Source organism: Stigmatopora argus, chromosome 1 (assembly GCF_051989625.1).
Source record: "Stigmatopora argus isolate UIUO_Sarg chromosome 1, RoL_Sarg_1.0, whole genome shotgun sequence".
Taxonomy (NCBI): Eukaryota; Metazoa; Chordata; class Actinopteri; order Syngnathiformes; family Syngnathidae; genus Stigmatopora; species Stigmatopora argus.
In genome coordinates, this window is record NC_135387.1 from 13342274 (window position 1) to 13362721 (window position 20448).

The window sequence follows — 20448 nt, forward strand, 5'->3', positions numbered from 1 at the left end:
AGGGAATGTTTTTACAAAGTATCGAAATTATACATTTCTGTTTCAACAAAAAATGTGTTTTGGGGGTCTGCATCAGATAAATGGCTTTTAATATGATTTGGATTTTCTGAGTTAGAGATAGTACAAACTACGGTCCAATTAAACACTAGGAACTGCTCAGAACACTTCATGAGTTTTGCCACGGGAAAAAATCCATTTTATACGGTGCATCTCAGGTTTATATTTTCATGCGACGTTAAAACGTCTTTATAGAATATCAGGGAATCATGTTTGGTAGCATGACCAGCAGAGGACACTAGTTGTTCAACACAAACGCAACAGAATTGTTGCCTTAAAAAAAATCCTCACGCTTTTGATTGTTGAAAAAAAAATACAGAACAAATTCTAGTTAACATTTATGTTTGTGTTTGGTGTTAACATAAATCACAGTGTTAAACATTTCAATTAAATACAAATTCTGTATTGTTTGTAGTGTAGTATCAGAGTTTATTGCACGTGAAAGTGAATGTTACACATGACAAACATTTTGCAAGTCTACAGTGGAGTCCTATGACATGGCTGCAAAAGAAAAAAAAATGATTAGTATTATTTTTGTATGGTGAACTTATCCATACCTATCATTCAACGCAATGTTTTTCTTCTGACAGCATGTTGTATAAAGTCAAAGAAGGAGACTCTCCACTTATTATCTGCCCCTTCACACCATACAAGCTGGTGAGGCTGCATTTAAAGGCACCATGAAGCTGCTGCTGAACGAGCCCTTTCCCTCCTGGCGCTCCCGCAGGCTCTTGAGATGACTCTGCAAATAAATTGTAAGTTGTACCTACTGCAAAAGTATTGTCATAAACTGTTATTGCCACCAATGGCGCCAAACAAGTTTTGTAATTGTACATAAAGTTGAAACACTTCACATGGATGTTATTTTACTTGTAAACTGACCGGCGCGAGGACATCCCCAGTATAGCGTTTTAAGAGCGGAGGCCTCCGTTGACGGTTATGTTGAGGCCTTCTTCTGCACTCTGAGTATTTATACTTTTTGGCATGATCCTTCTTTTTCGGGTGCGCAGCTGCAGAATACACAAATATGAGTGTCATTAAAAATGAACCAGTGGCACATGTTCTGACCGGGAGGGCGAAATCCCTTACATTCTTTTTGAGCAGTACACTTCCACTGTGCCAACATGCCAGTCGCGCCGAGAAATGGGCCGACGGCAGTGGTGGCCCAGTTGAACCAGCAGAATGGAAGTGGGGACGTTTGACTAACTATATCATTAACTTGATCAAGGAGCATGAGGGCGCCCACAAAGTAATCCACGCACAGCATCACAGCAGTAGCTCCGAATGCAGATGTGTATGTAATGACAAAGAGTCTTTGCCACCGCAGTGCAAGAACAACCGCGGGAACGCCGGCAGCAGCGATGGCAATGAAGGGCACCCACGTGGGCACGATGGTGTAGAACTGGCTAACCAGCACCAGGACGGCGCAGCAGAGCAAGCAGCCCAATTGGAGACTGCACAGGAGCAGACCCAGGGTGGTCAGTAACAGGCTCGCCATGCCGCAGAACACCCCGACACCCAGGATGATCCCGGCTTTGGTCTCGGCCCATGCGTGGGCTTCTGGTAAAGGCTGGGTATGATAGAGCCAGAGGACTAATGCTGATCCAGACAGGAAACCGGAAAAGAAGACGATCAGCTTAAAACAGCGGTACCCTGCCAAAAAATACAGAGGCAAGTCATAAGAAAGAAACAAAGATCCAAACTCATTTCATGTTCCCCAAACTGTCTTCTTCGGCTGTAAATTTAATCCTTTCATGCACAAAGTGTGATTTTGTTTTTCTTTAATGTTTTCATTACGTTCATGCAGGAAAGGACTGAATGGGTGGCCTAGGGGCCAACTGTGACCCAGCAAATAATAATTTGAGGCCTCCATTTGACATCATTTTGTAGTATGGCATATTTTGCAATAGGCATATATATATATATATATATATATATATATATATATATATATATATATATATATATATATATATATATATATATATATATATATACATAGTATTAGTGTTGACTACAAAATATGTGTAGTCAACACTAATACTACAAAATGATGTCAAATGTGTATATATATACCTACATATGTATGTATATATACACATGTATATATGTACCTATATGTGTGTGTATAAACAATTTTAAATGTAATTAATTATTTGAAGGATCCATTTGAGAAAAAAAACAATTGTATAACAATAGTAATAAGTAAAAAGAGAATTAAAAAAAATGCAAATTAGGAAAGTCATTAGTAATAAAATATAAAAAATCATTTTAGATTTAAAAAACCAAAAATATACATGAAACAAACTGTAATATATCAAATCAAGAAGAAGAATAAAAAGAATGATCAAATTGCTGTATGTATTGTGCTCTGAACATTTTATTTTGATTTATAAATTTAATGTGATTGCTCACTGATGATGTAATGGTTCATTTGCCTGATTCGGTTGCGGGCAGCGTGGTATTGATTCCCATTCAGTGGGAGTGTAATTGTACATGCGACTTGTTGCAAGCTGGCTGTCTACCCCTGCATGTCTTACAGTTTTTTCCATTTCATAAATGAAAAAATGAATTTCCCTATTATGTGATCAATAAAATATGGGCATCCATGTAAAAGAGATTTTGTTTCCCTAGCTGCTCCTTCCACATGAGCAATGGTACTCATGTGAGCTGCAAGAGGAAGTCCTAAATCCTCTTTGCACTTTGTGCTGCATTGTGGCGCCAGGCAGCAACAGGTGTCACTTCCTTTTATCACTTATCCCCTTGAAAGTCACAATACATCTGCCATCCACCACACATATACTTTTTGACGTCTCGTGCTTTATTAACTCATTCCTTTGACTTCAATTGGCCTCACTGGCACTGAAATATGACCATCCACTGACAGCCCTTCCACTATTGATCGATCATAGTTGCCGTGGTTGTCTCGAAATGATGCTCTTTACATACCCAAGAAGCAGTAGATCAAGCCCACTAATAGCCAGACGAAGCAGACAACAGTGGGGACCACTTCACGGCTGCAGTTTATCTCCAAAACACATTCATCCAGCCGAGCAAGGGGCTCGTCAGTAGCCTCGACGACCACGAATGCCATGCGTGTGTTGCCGCCCCGGTCACGCTGGAAGGAGAGCCGATACACGCGTTCAACTGCCTTGCATTTTATCACCTGCTGCTCCTGCTGAAAGAAAATGACAGCTATTCAGTTTCCTCTAGATTAGATGAGTTCCTTTTAAAAGAAGAAGAGGATGAAAAACCTGGACTTTCACTCAATAATTTACTTACATGCAGGATATAGATGAAGACGGCCTGCCATATCCTACAGTGTTAAACAGCTAAACTATTTAGTGGATAAACTTTCTATTCGAACAACGATGCTGACACTGTACTCATCTTGTTGTGAGAGGAGGGCCAGGTAAGCTGTCCAGGCACAGCTGACGTTCAGTAAATGGAATTAAGGGAGCTTTGGCAAGAGAGCCATCCTCAAATGCTAAGTCCTTCTGTTTGTAAAAAAAAAAGGCTCTGCTCTCGGTTGAGAAGTGAAGAAATTACTTGCGTGTGAGCCTTTATTTATTAAACTATTAAACTTTGTTTGGGACTGTCGACCCCTTCGTTAGACTCGAATGCGTTCATTTTTCTTCAACAATACAATCGCAAAGAGGTCAAATTTTCTCTTCAGTTCCTCACATGGAATTGATGGGATGCAAAACCATGAGGGACAGGTGGATTTTGCATCCTGCCATCTACTGGCAGATGACACATTTGCACCCCTATCTTGAGTCCATCAGAATAAATCTTGATTAACAATTTGAAAAAATAAAAATAGTGTATTTGATTCATTTCAAATGAGAACTTATGATGCTAATGTTTTAAAATACAAGCAAAGTGTTATCTCAACAAGGGGACACTACATCAGTTGTTATTCAACAACCTTTACAATTGGTTGAATATTGCCTGAATACTGATATGAAATAGTCAAACTGTTGGATTGACGTGAGCTGCAAAATGAATTTTAGTGGTAGAGAAAATGAATGAATAATTGAACAAATGCTTTATAGTTGAAAAGATCTCGTGTGAAGTGTCTGAAAATATGCAATGAATTGAGAAAGTCCAAAGTATTGTCCCTACAGAGCTACACCTCTTCCAATCCCATCAATAACCATTTATTTTCTCTTCTACTTTGCTGAAAAATTGTTTCGTTTCACATCGGCACCGATTATCCTGCACGAAAAACTATGGTCGGTCCAATCCAACTATTTGGCATTTTCCTTTTCTCTCCGAAAGAACCACCAGGCGTTTGCAATTCTCTTTCCAATTTACTTTCAATGTAGTACCCTGAAACATGAATGCATGCAGACAATCGATTGCCAAGATACCTGTGTCTACAATTGTTTGTGACATTCGGCCCTGCGGAGCACTAGGTATTGATCTTTAGTAAGCATTTAGCTCGCTAAATGAATGTGTTTTCCACCTGAGTGCTTTGAAGGGCCATAAAGGGCACAAATATTTACACAGTGCTCAAATTGATCTGGCCAAAGAATATAAAATGCTAAATATATAAATGCAAGTTGGTTCATATCAATGTCTCACTCAAGGTTTGGAACCCAGATCAGTCAATTGTAAAAGGGGTCTGTGTATAAAATCAATCTATAATGCTTATGAACAAACTCTCCATGCAGTGCATCGGACTGTATGGAGCAAAAAATAAGAGGATACTGATTTTTTTTAATTTATTTTTTATTTTTTCATGTTGGTGATAAAATTAGTGTCATCTTCAAGGTATTGAAGGCTATGTATTCTGTTTTTTATGTTGAACACAATGTACACTTCATTTGAATTGGGGATTTAGAAGCAATTGATATTTAGCTTGTTCCATACAATATTTTTGACATTTGAAAAAAAAAATACATCTGAGTCGTTATCATTGACAGCAATGCCTGACACGAGCTCGCTATTGTCCGGTTGGGCTGTACCTGGAAAGCATCTCGTTGTACAAACTACAATATACAATGTACGTATGAATGTATTTATGTACCATGACAATAAAGCTTACAATACAATACAATACAATATTTAAAGTTTACATATCAAAGAGAATAACTGAGCGGGACCTTAGGACTTTTGTTTGTGAATTGGAAATACAACATCAACCTCAGTATAGAGCACAATTTTGTAGCACAATTTATTCAAACGAAACACCACAATTTGTACAGGACGGCAATAACAGAAAAAGCGTCAAAACAATTCAAATGTTCTAAAAACGCACGACAAACCAATGCCTATGCTTAATTGTCCCAATATGCTTTTGAAGACAGCTCTTACATCATACAATGGCCTACAAATGGCCATGCAACATCCTAGGACCTAGATGAAGAAAACAAACATGATGGCGTATGAGGCTCTCAATAGGCTCTTTGTGCTGCAGCACTTATGCTTCCTGAAGGGCACTTGTAGTAGATGAAGACAGATACTTCCACCTCCTGATCGAGGTTACATTTTCCCAAAACATCACACTAACTATCCCATTGACAATCCAGACCGTGCTCTCTCATTGCATCAGGTGTTGCTTATCATTGTTGAATTATAATCAAGTGAAGTACTTCTCTGCATTTCAAATGATTTGCATCTCCATGGTAATACGGCAAGTGTGTCCCATTAAGCTAATACAAATACAGTCATCCCACATTACATTTTGTTGACACAGCCACGATAAAAAGTGTACTTACTATATTGCCCACGGCTCCAAAACAAAAACGCATGCCAAGTTAAATAGAATACTGATGAAAGCAAATTGAAAATAAAAGTTTTCTCTCCTAAACCCCACATATTAGAGGATATATTATGTAATAAACAGGTTGTTTGTCTTAGGCCACATTTACACAACAATGGCCTAAAGGCAAAAAAAAGAAAAGTGGTGTTTTGTTGTCACTTTTGTTGTGTGGTGAAATCTGTGCACACACAGACCGAGTAGATTCTCACCCGATTGTGCTGTTTTAAAAGACTCGGAGCGAGAAAATTCAATCTTAAAAAGTTGTGTTTTGATGCCTTTTTATTGAAATCCAAAGGTTTTACAGGTTGTGACTGTCTTTATGAAGACAGCTGTCACCTAAATACATGTTTGTGTTTTCAACCGTTTAGACGGCGATGGCAGTGGAGGGGCGTATTGTCAAGATTTCCACTCTGGAAACAGTTTTCATATTTTTGTATTTTCAGCCTCCCAAAAGACTGTCTCTGTCTAAAGCAGGTGTCATCAAGGTCCTGGTTTTTGTTACAACTGATCCGGGACAGACAGCTTAACCAATGAGGTTTCTGGTAAAACAAGCCGTACCTGACTGCAATCAACTGATTATATTTGACTACCAGATTGGTGACACGGTGTCGTCTTGTGTGGTCAAAATGAAATCCTGCACTCACTACGTCCTTAGGCGGAACAGTTGGAGACTGGTGGCCTTAAGGATATGGATATGTGGGAAAAATTTTACTTTTTACCCTCGTCAACTGTCATCATTTAAACGGCCCCTTAACCTAATTATATTCTCTTACTAAAACCTGCTGACTGAATGGGGTGTGTAGATTTTTTTACAGTATAAATGTAGTTTTGTCACAGAGCGAATACAGCAAATCACCATGGGGTTTAAGGGATGGGAAATCCACAAATGCTCAAAATCATGATAACTAAACCTCAGCTGAAACACGTCAATACTCATGCTTTTGTTTGTGTTGCTTTTGGAATTAAAGTAATGCAATTCAAGGCTCAACTTGGCTGAGAACTCAAGATTAAGAATCGTGATAGAATTAGGAAATGGAAAAAATTAGTCAGCAATGATACTTGATTCTTCACAAATTAGCCTTTTCAATGTGTTTTGAAGTAACTTCCTTTGATAACGATTATCATTCATTGTTAGCCCACTCAGTTCAAATGGATTGGTTGTCTATCGCTGTCAATAGTAGCCAATGAGTTTGAATTAGAATGGACACAAGTGCAATGCCTGCTTTTGTGCTTGAATTCATCACCTGTTTCCTATTTTATCATAAAGAATACAATACATTCAATTGGCATCATTCACTGGAAGTATTAGTACATACCTATCTACTACTGTTAGGCCGACAGAACAATGTTTTTATGCACACAAATAATCATAATAATCATTTTAAATTATGCTTTTTTATCCCCCAAAATGAACCTTTTAATGGTCCATTCGTTGATCTCCTCTTGCTCCGTGATGGGCTCATTGCTCTCCCGGGACGAATCTTTGATCACGCTGTAATACACGGGAACTTTGTATTCCACAACCTCCTCATTGTGACGACGACTGCACCTGCAGAGCTTCTTGAAGGCGGCTCTAAACTTCTGGGACATGAGGTTGTAAACGATGGGGTTGATGGCGCTGTTGGTGTAGATGCACATCCTGCAGAAGAGCAGGAACCACGTGTTGTGATAAGGAGGGTCGTAGAAGGAATTGAGCACGACCAGCGTGCGGTAAGGCAGCCAGAGGATGGCGAAGAGGATGACCACTGCAGCTAGCATCTTTGTTATCTGGAGCGGTACATGCAAAGAAGAAGAAACGAGTTGTGATTGTGCGTCTATATGACTATAAATTTGACTTTTAATTTATCAAGTTTAAAAATGAAAAGCATTCCCGCTAATCTTCTATACCTGTTTCCTGGTAGAGACAGCCCCCCTATGGACCTTCTTGGTGTTACCAGATCGTCCTCGATGTACCGAGCCCCTGTCATGGAGATGCGAGGGCAGAGGGCTCATGAAGAGTATCCTTGCGATGAGGCCATAAAGCACCATGGCCAAGGCAAGTGGGATCACGTAGAACAAAGTGAAGTCCAGGAAGTAGATTGGCATGTAGAAGCTCCTGGACACCCGGTATCCGCAGGTGACCACCACGCCGTCGGTGTAGACGGTTTCATCGGTGTCCACCAAAAAGAACCACATAATACAATAAAGGGCGGTGAAGATCCACACAGCGGCGATGATTTTCTTGGCTCGCGACACGGTGCATATGAGCTGAGCTTTGATGGAGTGACAAATGGCGATGTATCGTTCGATGGTGAACGCGGTAATGGAGCAAGAGGACACGTTGATGCCCAGGTACTGCAGGTAGGTGATACACACACATCCCGCGTAGCCGTAAATCCAGTATGCCACCACATCGGAGATGTTGGGCAAGCCCGCGGTCAAGAGCACCAAGAGGTCAGCCATTGCCAGGCTCACCAAGTAGCAGTTGGTCGGTGTCACCATGTGCTTGGTCCGAAACACCACCAGAACCACCATGATGTTCCCGGCAATCCCCGGTCCACAGATAAGCAGCGTCAGGAATATGGTTACCACTTGCTCTTCTAAGGGGTTCTGAGGCATTCTGCTCAGCTTTGCGGCCCGTGTGACATTATGGGCACCGGTTGTAAAGTTCTCCATGTTGCGATATAGAAATCTTGCTTCTGTTATTGCTCAGCGGTGCCAATACGAATCCTGAAGACACATTGGGACTTGAAACAAAACTCATTTGCTTTACTGAGAGTCAGAAAGGATCAATATTCCCCTTTTCAAGACACTATCCCTTTTATATAGAAATTGCCATGACATTTAACCAACTCACAAACAGACACTTAAAAAAAAAAAAAACATACATTATCTTAGAAGTCCGGGAGTCAAGATGTTTTACTCACCATCACTTGGACAACAGCACGCAGTCTGATGTGGTGACCACACGCTCAGGTCCAATCCAACCAGAAGTGATGTGGGCTCGTTTCTCTTTCTATCACTCCCTCTGTTTTCCCAACGAATCCCTCCCTCGCTCACCGTTCATCCACTTGTAATGTACCGCTTTGTGCCGTCACCAACTTGAAAATCAATTCCCCCCTCATCCAAGCTGGGCGTCATGGAAAAGGTGCACTTAAAGCTGTGAGCAGAACCCCTGTCATATAATTACTGAAGATAACTTATGGCAAAGTGTCTCCAATTTTCGGGTATCCAACTCACTTTCTTTTAACCATCATGACATATATTTTCTATATAACATACATATTTGTTTTCGGTTTCTGAAGTGCCCAAACTGGTTTTCCATCTTACCTATATCTTTTATTCAAAAATTGTCAAAGGTCATTACATGGGCCCACAAAGCTGAATTTCACAGACAAATGCATACCATTATAGAAAGTAATTCTTCATTACGTGTATGTGCACGTATCTCAAATATTTTTAATATACTATTACCTCATCGGTTATGGTTACTAACTCAGTTTACCTCTTTATAACATGAGGTCACAAAACTGTGAGGCGCATAGATTTACGTATGAAAAAGTAATCGCATATACTAGTTCAATTGTCATTTCCTCTTTCTGACAGATTTAGGGTGCTGTGACTGTTAAGATGTGAACAAAAGTCAGGTTTAAAATAGATAGGGGGTGGGGAATGATTTATTTCTATTCTGGTAGGAAGTCTTAAAATAATCTTAAGAAGCCTCTGCAAGAAGAGCGTATTGTTATTTTTGATAGTATAATGGAAATAGAACATAACAATATTTAGGCCATCAAAGAATATTTGATCAAGTACAAAATAAATTCCACAGGTTATGCTTGAGATGTTGTAATGTATTGAATCAGACCAAAGGACCATCATGACATCTAGTAGAGGTGACTGCTGACAAGAAACATGAACTGACTGTTACTGTAAATATAGACCTAACACAGAGGAATGTTTTGTTTTGTAATATCAAACTACAAATCTTTGGACTTTAGACCATGTTTGAGCCATTTGCATGGTTCATCCTGCACCGGACAAAATGGCTCTGCCTGAGTTATTTAGTTAAAGTTGAACAGTTTGATGTTATTCTCAAGTATCAGCAATTGAGCATTACAAATGTCACCTGCAGATAACTAAAATACTTTCTTCTGGATCCTTTCCGGCACGGCTTTTAGCCATACGGTAAGCCGCTCGTCTCTCTTCCTGCTTTTTATAAAAGGACGCACAGATTTTCCTACGCAGCTGCTTGGCGTACCCTTCAAGGAACACGAGGAGATAGCTCATCAGCCACAAACATCCGAGCAACATGCTCACACCCGCGTTGGGAGCTGAAGTCGTGGCATCACACAGTGACGATTCGGGGCTGAAGTTCCACTTGTATTCTTTATTGAAGTCTGTCAACTGTCGTGTGATGCAGGATTGGGGGATGATGCAAAAGACCGGTGAAAACCACTGCACCTGTTGGTGGTGAAATTAAAAGGAAAAATAAAAAGAATACAAAATAAATCCAAACAGACTGTTAATTTGTGTGATTTTGATGAAGATTACAACAAAACATTTTATGATCAATTTATGTCATGTATGTTTTTTTTTAACATTTAACAAAAAGTACAACACTTTGTTTTTTCCTCACCTTATAACTGACGCTGATGCTCGCAGATATGGGTGGAAAATCTAGCAACCACGGCAGGATGACTTCAACTACATGATACACGAAGTAGTCCAAAGCTGCTATTAAAGCTATTGCGGTGAAATATAATGTCACCACTAGTAGTGATATGACACTAGGTGCGCATTCCCCACAGTAGAGCTTCAATCTTCTGAACAAAATTGTTGAATTTTTTCGGTTGACGCGTGTTTCATTTAGTTTGGAAATGGCGACGTTGTCAAATTTAACGGACGTCAGATAAGATTTCAAATAACGGGCAGATTCAAAAACCAGCCAAACAACAAGAAGAGCAGCAAGAATTCTGTTGGACAGAAGTTTGTACTGTGTTAACATTTTCCTCGTATGGGAAAAGTTGATTTCTACTTGTCCAATCATCTGAGCGAACCTGCTCTTCACCTCAGAAACATCCACGTTTGTGAAATGATCCAACTTCCTTAAATTGGTGACTATATTCAGATCCTCCTTCCTCACTTTAATGGCTTCCTCCACAATTTCTTGGCGGGCTGTATTCAAGAGCCCTGAAGAGTTCAACAAGGTTTTCGAGAAGCCCTCAGCGGTGCACTTTAGGCTGCGAACAACTGCGCCCACATTCAGGCTGATGTTGGGGATGACATTCAGCATCAGAACCATAACCGACGCGGAGATGAGGAGTTTGCGACCCTGCTCGGTGCAGACGGTGGGAAGGGTCATGGTCAGAACACAGCGCAGCGGGTGACACAGGAACATGGTCAGCCACACGGCCAAACCGTACCCGAGTGCCGTGTGAAGAGATCCGTAGAGGTCATACTGCAGCGTTTTGGATAGCCAGTGGTGGAGGAGAGCACCAGTGATGGCAGACAGAACAAGACAGAGCGAAAGCAGGGTCCACAGGTGCTGGCCCGTGGGCTTCGCTGAAGAGTAAACATCCCATAGATAGGATGCGGAGGACTTGACTGTCTCCCTCCAGTATGCTGTCCTGCACAGATGACAGACGTATTACAACCGCCCTGACAAAACAGGAGTTGGAATAGTACTATTGACAATACGATATACACTGCCCCCGATGGCCAAGGAGGTTACACCAGTTTATTTGAAGCATTAAATGACAAAATTCTTTAGACTAAGCCATTCAATTATGTAATTGCTAAATTTTTGTTTATTTAAGCACAATGTGATAACATGCTATTTTCTTACAATGCCATTCACAGGGATTAACGTTCAATTCATGTGCATTCGGTGTGCTGTCTGGGATCATTCCCCCATTGCAATCATTAGTCAATCAGGCACGTGTATAAACTATGTGCACCCTTTGGAATTTCTTAGATTTCTTAGATTTCTGCCTCATGGGTTTTTAGTGACGTTCCTTAATTTTTAAACTATAAGCCCCAATTTTCTTCCAGCACTTTGAAATCTATGATATAATCCAATGGACTTTATACTGCATATTCTATGAACAGGAGTACAATAGTTTTCTTGTTAATTTAGGCAGGTGCAGCAAGTATTCTGGTGTCTTTTGTGATTACCCACTTTTTGGAGAAAAGGTTTTACATAGGAATTGCTTCAAATTTGATGTTGAAGCCAGCTCGTGTGGATTTTTGGGTAAAAAAAAGCACTCACATACAATATAATGGCAACTTTCAGGTATCAGAACTCCCCCTTCTACCCTCCCTCCCTTCCAAGTGTGAACTTTAGAACGAAAGTTTCCATCATTTGCGCCGTCATGCAAATCATCACCTGCCTTGAAGTTAATATACACTTCAGAAATACTGTAAAAGAGCTGAATACTACTTAAAACACATTTGATATTTACTGTAGGCCTCGGCTTACAAGTTCCTTCTTTTCATGTATTAAAAAATACTACGTGTGCATTAGAGTGGCACTGTTTGCCAAATCGACACGTAGGAGTGACACTTTGCACAAATTCAAACAATTATGTGAGAGCACTCACAGAGAAACTTCACAAATCTGGGTTCGAAAATAAGCAATCCAATTTTTATTCAGTCCTTGCGCAAAGCCGTAAACAGAAAGAAATAATGGTAGTCCTTACCTGAGAGGCTTAACAACACACTCGGCTTTAAACTTCATTGTTGTGTCTGGAGAAAAACATATTGGCAAAATATGAAGACTAAAAGAGGAAGTGTGGTGGACAGTCGCGATCATGTTGCTATTCCAAAACAGGATCTGCAACTTGAAATGGCACGGGAACATGTGACAGGGACATTGTCGAGTTGAAGATAACAAGAAACTGAGAGATCAAGAGTATTTTATTAAACTGTACAAAATAAACCATAACAAGGAATTATTTGGCCTCTTCCAAGTCATACAGTTATTAGAGGTAAAATTATTCAATAATTCCAGTTATTCAATGCACATGGTCAATCACAATGTAGACGATCACAGTTTGAAGCATAAACATCAACTGACGTAACAAATCATCTCATTTTATTCCTCTCCTGCAGTTATATTTGGAATGAAAGTTCCTCATTGAACTCTTTTGCAGCGACCCCACTAACACTAAGTAACCACAGCAGCCTTGTGCAAGTTAACCATTGCTGTCAGGCGTGTGACTTCCGATGCTTTATAACACACCCGACATGGGGGGTCCTCATGCTTACAAGCATTTCTATCTCAGAAACTCGCAGAGTCCAAATAGTTAAGTGCTCATGAGCTACAGTATGTTCATTTTCAGGTGCAAACTCAGAGCAATCTAACAACTCTTAATACTTGGCCTCATATAATATAAATTCTCAAAATGAATCACCCACGCATAAGGCGTATGTAACAAGCATCTTTGCATCGTAAGTTGTTAACAATTTTAATGTGTTAAAAATGTCTTAACAAAACGCTTAGCTGTTTTGAAGTAAATTCCTGCAAAGTTCCAATGTACGTATATTGTCCGTCCCTTGATGTGTTTTTCATGTTGAAGGAGGAACTAAATTGAGTGTCATGATTGCTGCACAAGACTGGTTAACGGTGAAAAAGTAACAGCTGAACATTAAGAGGGTTTCCTTCCAACCAAGCAAACATGTCTCTGTTTTGTGTTAAATCAAGTTGTGTGATCAGAGAGTAACATTTGGCATGTGAACGATAGTCTGATTTAGAGGTCGAGCCCAGTCAGGGTAGGTGTCAAGGTTGAACATGGTTTTCCCCCAGGTGTTTATGGCAAGTGTGACTGATAGGAGACCCAAGATATTCATGACAACGCCAGTTTTCACCTAAGAGGGAACACATTGAAAAGTCAGGCAGTGAACGTCAGGTCAAAGAGTGTGTGTATGTGTGTGTGTGTGTGTGTGTGTGTGTGTTGATTCCTGGCCGTACCATGTCTTTAACCATGAGATGACCAGATGCAAAGGCGATGGAGTTGGGCGGCGTTGACACTGGAAGCATGAAAGCGTATGAACTCCCGACAGTTGCAGGGATCATGAAGTACAGAGGGTTGACGGACACGTGAAATGCCTGCCAAAAGCCAAGAAAATGCATATTCATCCATACATATATACTACAGACTACCTCAATTGCTGCAGGTTGTAATGCTGCCCAACTGTGATTATTAAGCATGGCCACTGTGATTATCAAGCTTGAAGCTCTTCTACTGTCGCACAACTGCCAGAAGATGGCGGCGTTTTATGTTTTATATACTTGAGCCCACACGTAAGTGGCATTTGAATCAATTGGATTGGATTGGGTTGGATAACTTTATTCATCCCGTATTCGGGAAATTTCGTTGTCACAGTAGCAAGAGGGTGAAGATGCAGAAATAGGAAAGGCATTTTAGAATTAAGCAGGCCATTATGTGCATGAGTCTCAATATGGGCTTCACGGATTCAGAATTGACGAAAAATGGCGATGTCATCTTATGTGGCCTTGAGCAAAAAAGAGTTTGACACATTCTATTAAGGTTTAAATCTGTTTGAACAAAATCAATAAATAAACAGAGGGTGAAGCACTAGATAAATGCTGAAAAATAAAGAATGAACTAGAAAGAATATTCATTCATTCATTCATTTTCTGAACTGCCTATCCTCACAAGGGTTGCGGGGGTGCTGGAGCCTATCCCAGCTGACTTCGAGCACAAGAAGACGGACAACTACACACACAAACTAATACCTCGGGGCAATTTAGAGTGCTCAACCAGCCTGCCGGACATGTTTTTGGAATGTGGGAGGAAACCAAACATGCAACAACATGCAAACTCCACACAGGACGACCAACCCAGGATCCCAGAACTGGGAGGCTGACGTGCTATCCACTCAGCCACTCAAGAAAATGTTACAAAACAAATAGGTTAACTCAGGTCGAAATCGTCTACAAAGAGTTACTTTTAATCGAATGACAGAAATATTTGAAAAAATCCACTAACTGGGTCCGTCAACCACATGTAAAGCAACAGTAGTTGAGCACGTTGTGGTTGTGGTAATGAACTGGGATGTAGACATGTTGTAAACAAACCTTGACTGGGTCTTAGCCATTGGATGTCCCCTTTGCAAAGTACAAAGGAGACACATAATGATTAGAGACAATAGGGGTTAATATCTAACAGAGGACAAAGATAATCATATCTGTTGCAACACCACCTACCAAGTGTCATTTTTTTTTAAAATCCCACTAAACTATGTTTTCTCTCCTCCACTATGGAAACCCTGACCAAAACTCACAAAACTGCTCCAATGCAATAATAATAATACCATGAAGTCACTCACACATTAGACGTGAAAAAACTCTCACAAGGCAAAAACATCCTACAACCAACACTGTTCACAAATCGAGTAATCTTAGGGATGTCAAAAACTGAACTGGGTATGATCCCAGGACCCCAGAGCTGTGAGGCCGACGCATATGATAATCATCTCACACAATAAAAGTCAAACCTTGACCAACACAGCATTTCATCAAATAATACATCCTGCATTCATGTCCAGTTTGTATGTGTGTATATGCGTCAACAGGAGGACATATACTAACTAATCTCTAGTCCAATCAAGGGAAAGTAATACCATATTGCCTGTAGTCGATCATATTGTAGATGCCTTTTGCCAACTTACGAGTTCGGCTATGACTGGTAAGAAGATGATAATAGTGGCCGTGTTGCTGGCAAACTCAGTGAAACAGGCCACAAAGGCTGTGATCAACATCATGGCCGCGGCGGGAGGAACCTTGGCCAGAGGCTGGAGGTGGTCCCCAATCCAGGAGGCCAATCCGGATTCCTGCCAGAGAATGCGATAGGTCAAAGTGAGGTTCACTTCTAGCTCAAATGTTAATTTAGGCAGTTTCACCTCGCACGCTTGCGCCATGGCAAATCCTCCTCCTAGCAACAAGATGATATTCCAAGGAACCGACTCCTGGGCTTTCTTCCATGATAGTAGAGGAACGTATGGCACGTTGGAAGCTGAGGGAAAATTCAAGAACCACATTTGAAATGTTTGCTTTCTTTAACTTGTATCCAGCAGTTTATTTGTCCAGCTGAGCATAATAAACAATCTCGCTCATGCACGTGTACCAAACAGCCACAAAACATAAGGGTTTTCAAGTGGGACTTCACACACTACACACACATAGAAAGTAGCCCCACAAAAGCTTTGAGAGCTTATCCTGATCGGAGAAACAGAGAAAGTATAGTTTGCTCCAGACAGCCAATGCAGTTGCTCTCTAATCTCTATTATTAACATTCCTTAGCTTACTTGTGATATTTTGCAACAATCAGACCTCTAAAGACTAACTAACTAAAGACTGTTTAGTTAAAAAGCTAAGAAAACATTAATAAATGAGTGGGTTTTGAAAAATTGTATGCCAAGTCAGAATAACAACTTTAATGCTAATAGAATAAAATATGTATTCTTTGAACAACTCTGCAGTATTTACTGATTTTACAGTCTGCCACCATGCAATTTGGCTCTCAGAAAATGAATGAATGAATGGTAACAATCACACTGACCTTTAGGGTCCAGCCACCAGCTAAGGGAAGGCTTCTGCGAGGGGAAGAAAAATAATATGGAAACGATGATCACACCAGTGACTGCGTCTGACACGTAGCTGCAAGCAAGGTCAAAGTCAAAGTCACCCCGGCTTAAGTACTGAAACAGCGCTAGGACAAATTTCAACCATAGCCTCCTTACCCTTTCTTAAAAAACACAGACCAGCCAGTGAAGAATTTGGGATCCCTAGTGAACAACAGAACCGCGTACAGGACAAAGAAGAAAGAGATAGCTGCCTCTGCAAAACTAAAATGAAATGAGCTGTTAATTGTGTCACTTTCACAATACAACTTGCTTCTTTATTAATTTGGCTTGAAGACATACATGGGTCCTCACTTTAAGGGCCCGAGTTTTCTGTAGTCCTCTTCAATGAGAGCACGTGCTTGGGCCTCTTGGTTTGCTCTTTGGTCATGTTTCTTGAAGCACAAGCTGAGGGAGACAAGTGTGGCCAAAAAGTTAATAAAAGACTGTACAAAATGAGTCGGAAATATTAAGCAACCTAAAAGCGGACTGCGGATTGACTGAGGAGCAAAACAGTGACATCAGTTTGACATCATGTAAAAGACTGACAGGATCTGTTATACATTGCATACTCGAAGTTAAAGGTGTGCAGAGACCTTTGGAGGGTTATATGCTCAAAATATAAGAGAGGGCGCGTGGAAGTACACTGGAGACCGTGATTGAGAGTATGAGAGTACTGTGGTGAGCAGTGGCAGAACATGTCTACGTAGTGCCCAGGTGCGCTGAATGTCAACTGGACACTTGAGCCACCCGGCCCAGTTTTGGGGTGCTGGCAGAGATATTTTTTAAACACTGTATTCTAGCTTTGCGGATCTTATTGCCTTTGTTTTTGACACTCCCCTTGCACAACCACACCGCCCACGCCCATGTGCGCTATACATATATATATGTATATATATATATATATATATATATATATATATATATATATATATATATATATATATATATATATATATATATCAGGGCTCCAGCACCCCCGTGAAACTTGTGAGGATACGAAGCTCAGATAATGACTGACTGATAAAGCTGTGGTGTTTCCTTCCTATCACGTAAATGGTAAAATTCTAGATAAAGCAAATATTTTTACCGTGTGTTCAAGCCTCCGTGGATGAAAGCGATCCATAGCCAACCCAAAAGAAGGAACAAAAGCATCAGCGGGAATGCAAATGCAAACCAAGAGCCAAAATTGATAAGATCACACTCTGGAAAATAGCTGGAGAAAAAAAATATTAGCAAAAAAAGAACCATTCTGTATATAAAGCCAGACGGAATGTTACTTTTTGAGTTGTCCAATCAGGATGAGGTTAGGTGCAGTTCCAGTCAGTGTGGCGGTCCCACCGATACTGGCCGCATAAGGAATGCAGATTAGGAAACCTTTCCACACTCTCATCTGATATTCCGCCTCTGATTGGATCTCTTCGGCGGTCCTTGAGTCATTCTGCTCTGCTGCGTCCATCCTTTTAAAGATGATTAAATCTAAAAATTTTCTAACATTAAGCTCAACAAAGCAAACCCCTGTTTTACTCACCCATCAAGGGACAATATTTGTTTCTCTGAGGACACTGAGGGAAGCGAATCCATCCTATTGGATTGACCTGAAATAAAGCAGAAGTGGCATGTTCACAAGAAAGGAAAACAGATCTCGTTGATGTTGTTTACTTTAGATAAACACGAAATAAGTCACAATTCAATTGGAACGTAACCGTTGAATGCATCAATTATTACCTAAATGTAATACATATTGAACGCATTGACCGGTATAGAACAATATAAATACAATGGTAATTTAATGTTCTCCAATTACCAGGTGAGCGGTACATATTCTAAAGAGCAATTGCGCTAAGGTGATAACACTGAAAAACAATCACGTGCGCATTACTGAGTGGTTTGGTCATGTATAATATTGTAATCCTGACAGGACAAATGTAAATTCTGACAGCAACAAAGCTCTGAAGCCTGTCATAATTAATTAGTAACTCATACCCTATCACCACATTTAGAATGCAGAAAATATGGAAGCACAGAAATATTGTGTCACACAAGAAACTGTAACACTTAAAAGGATATATCAAGAAAAATAATCCTATCAACATAAGCAGCAAATGTATTAATATTGTTGTGAAACTTTCTGAGGTGAGAGTTTAATAATTCAGAATTTTAAAAAAAAGATGAAATGCACACATTGCATTTCACTGGGAGGTCTCACAGTTACACAACAAGTTAAAAAAAAGAAAAGTACCAATAGCAATGCCATCATCTCGATCCTTGATCGACTTGCATTTCCGCTTGAGGCTCTCCAGATCCCCGAAGAGACTCTCCAGGATGGCATTAGCGATGGGGAGCATCATGGCTGTCGTGGCTGTGTTGCTGAGCCACATGGACAGGAAGGACGAAGTCATCATCATGCCCAGTATGAGCCTGGAAATGTGCAAAAGACGAGACAATTGAAACTTTTTAACACATTGCATTATAATATTTTGTCATTAACTGCCATTGTCAGGGACAGACATCTAATCCATTTGAAATGACAGGAGTGATGAATGATTATTTTTTCACAGTTCATATTTTTCATGTACTCCTGTCAAGTCATAGTGGCGCTTTGATTTAATATAACGCTAAGAGATTTTTTTCTCTGCGATAGCGTGGCAGGCAGTTTACGTTCCACCCATTAAATGTAAGTACATACAATATTCAACATGCTGAAACATGCTGTTTCGGAGTAAATGTACTTTGCCTGGGCCAAATCTTAAAGGAAAAATAAATCAAAAGGAATGCTTGAAACAAATATCTTAAAAAGTAAATAAAAAGTCCTTCTTTAATCTAAGTTTTGTCTAGTTTCACCCCCTCCAAGGACCACAAGGCCAGCCCAATAAATCATGTCAAAAAAATTGAACCATTGAGGTATTCAAGCCGTTGGTGGTTTATGATCTATTATCCATGAATACGTATCTGAAAATCTATAACGGGGAGGTTTATTTTTCAAGATTTTCAAGCCAAATGTCCTCCATTCCAGGACTGACTTTTTGTCGTGTTTCCTCACCAGGCTGGTTTCACTCCCGCTAGGCTGAGGACCTTCAATGCTATTCTGCGATGGAGGCCCCACTCCTCAATGGATGACGCCATTACCAGGCCGCTTAAGAAGAGAAAGTTGGTTTCCAGGAAGTATTGAGGACAAAGTTTTTTGGATGTAATGATCCCCAGTGTCGGAAAGAGGCAAATGGGTAGCATCGCGGTGACGGCGAGGGGGAGCGCCTCGGAGCACCAAAAGGTAGCCATGAGCACCACCACGTAAAGACATCTTCCCTCCTGAACACAAAGCAGGGAAAATTTATTTGTATAACATACTTCAACAGTGTCATCCAAAGTGCTTTACATTACATGAAAATCAACAGGACACAAGTAAGAAAGAGAAAGTATAACGATGCAGTCACAAGTCACATTAAATCATAAAAACATAGACCACATGATCACTCCGGTTGACTGGGATTTTCTTTGACAGCCATTTTTTTACAGTTTCATGCATAACAATGCAGAATTAAACTTTAAACATTTTTTTATCAGGAGTCACTCTATCATTGCCGCCTTTGAGTGCAATAAAATTGGTTCCAGCCACTGAATTCTAACAGCAAGTCGCAGTCAGTCAGAGCTGATTTCCTTATCAAACTTAAAGAGAACAGCGACCGGATCAGATCATTTACATGTTGAACATTAATGAGACATTCTATAGTAAAAATGGTAAGGGACATTTAAAAACAGTTCATATGATTACTTTCTAAGCAATTAAATCTTTTGGACTAGTCAATCACTCACCTTTTCGGGCAAGGTCACTAGTAAAGGTGAAAAAACCAGAGGAGTTATCAGGAGCACCAGAGGTTTGTGAACGCACCACAACTTCTTGGACAGCACAGACAATTTCATTTCCACACCTTTGAAGTTTGACCTCAAATAGCAACGAGAAAGCGGGCACGCGACTTTTTATAGCCTCGGCAACTGCACGC

The 20448-nt window shown here is 40.3% G+C and overlaps 4 protein-coding genes across 6 annotated transcripts; all 4 read right to left on the reverse strand.

Moving 5' to 3' along the window:
- Nucleotides 1-434: 434 nt before the first annotated feature.
- LOC144084882 (transmembrane protein 198-like) lies at nt 435-3478 on the reverse strand. Of its 2 annotated transcripts, XM_077613700.1 has the most exons (6): nt 3340-3478; nt 3007-3232; nt 1147-1710; nt 940-1067; nt 690-799; nt 435-558 (listed from the first exon to the last, which is right to left on the reverse strand). In XM_077613700.1, exons 2-5 carry the CDS (start codon nt 3149-3151, stop codon nt 698-700), a joined length of 939 nt encoding a protein of 312 aa, XP_077469826.1. In that variant the 5' UTR covers nt 3152-3232; nt 3340-3478; the 3' UTR covers nt 435-558; nt 690-697. The 2 variants fall into 2 exon arrangements, with proteins under 2 accessions (XP_077469826.1, XP_077469820.1); XM_077613694.1 differs by having other exon boundaries at nt 441-799.
- Nucleotides 3479-7080: 3602 nt separating this feature from the next.
- Nucleotides 7081-8817, reverse strand: LOC144072522 (thyrotropin-releasing hormone receptor). The gene is made up of 3 exons (XM_077597603.1): nt 8731-8817; nt 7712-8533; nt 7081-7591 (listed from the first exon to the last, which is right to left on the reverse strand). The coding sequence occupies exons 2-3, from the start codon at nt 8477-8479 to the stop codon at nt 7211-7213; spliced, it is 1149 nt and encodes a 382-aa protein (XP_077453729.1). The 5' UTR covers nt 8480-8533; nt 8731-8817; the 3' UTR covers nt 7081-7210.
- Nucleotides 8818-9633: 816 nt separating this feature from the next.
- On the reverse strand, nt 9634-12603 carry ocstamp (osteoclast stimulatory transmembrane protein). The gene is made up of 3 exons (XM_077609756.1): nt 12502-12603; nt 10440-11430; nt 9634-10264 (listed from the first exon to the last, which is right to left on the reverse strand). Exons 1-3 carry the CDS (start codon nt 12537-12539, stop codon nt 9926-9928), a joined length of 1368 nt encoding a protein of 455 aa, XP_077465882.1. The 5' UTR covers nt 12540-12603; the 3' UTR covers nt 9634-9925.
- A 97-nt stretch (nt 12604-12700) lies between these two features.
- On the reverse strand, nt 12701-20391 carry slc13a3 (solute carrier family 13 member 3). 2 transcript variants are annotated; one of them, XM_077609744.1, is made up of 13 exons: nt 20261-20391; nt 19491-19756; nt 18690-18868; nt 17979-18045; nt 17728-17907; nt 17538-17663; nt 16763-16855; nt 16568-16672; nt 16387-16484; nt 15728-15840; nt 15497-15658; nt 13773-13910; nt 12701-13669 (listed from the first exon to the last, which is right to left on the reverse strand). In XM_077609744.1, exons 1-13 carry the CDS (start codon nt 20366-20368, stop codon nt 13514-13516), a joined length of 1791 nt encoding a protein of 596 aa, XP_077465870.1. In that variant the 5' UTR covers nt 20369-20391; the 3' UTR covers nt 12701-13513. The 2 variants fall into 2 exon arrangements, with proteins under 2 accessions (XP_077465870.1, XP_077465865.1); XM_077609739.1 differs by having other exon boundaries at nt 16568-16687.
- Nucleotides 20392-20448: the final 57 nt, after the last annotated feature.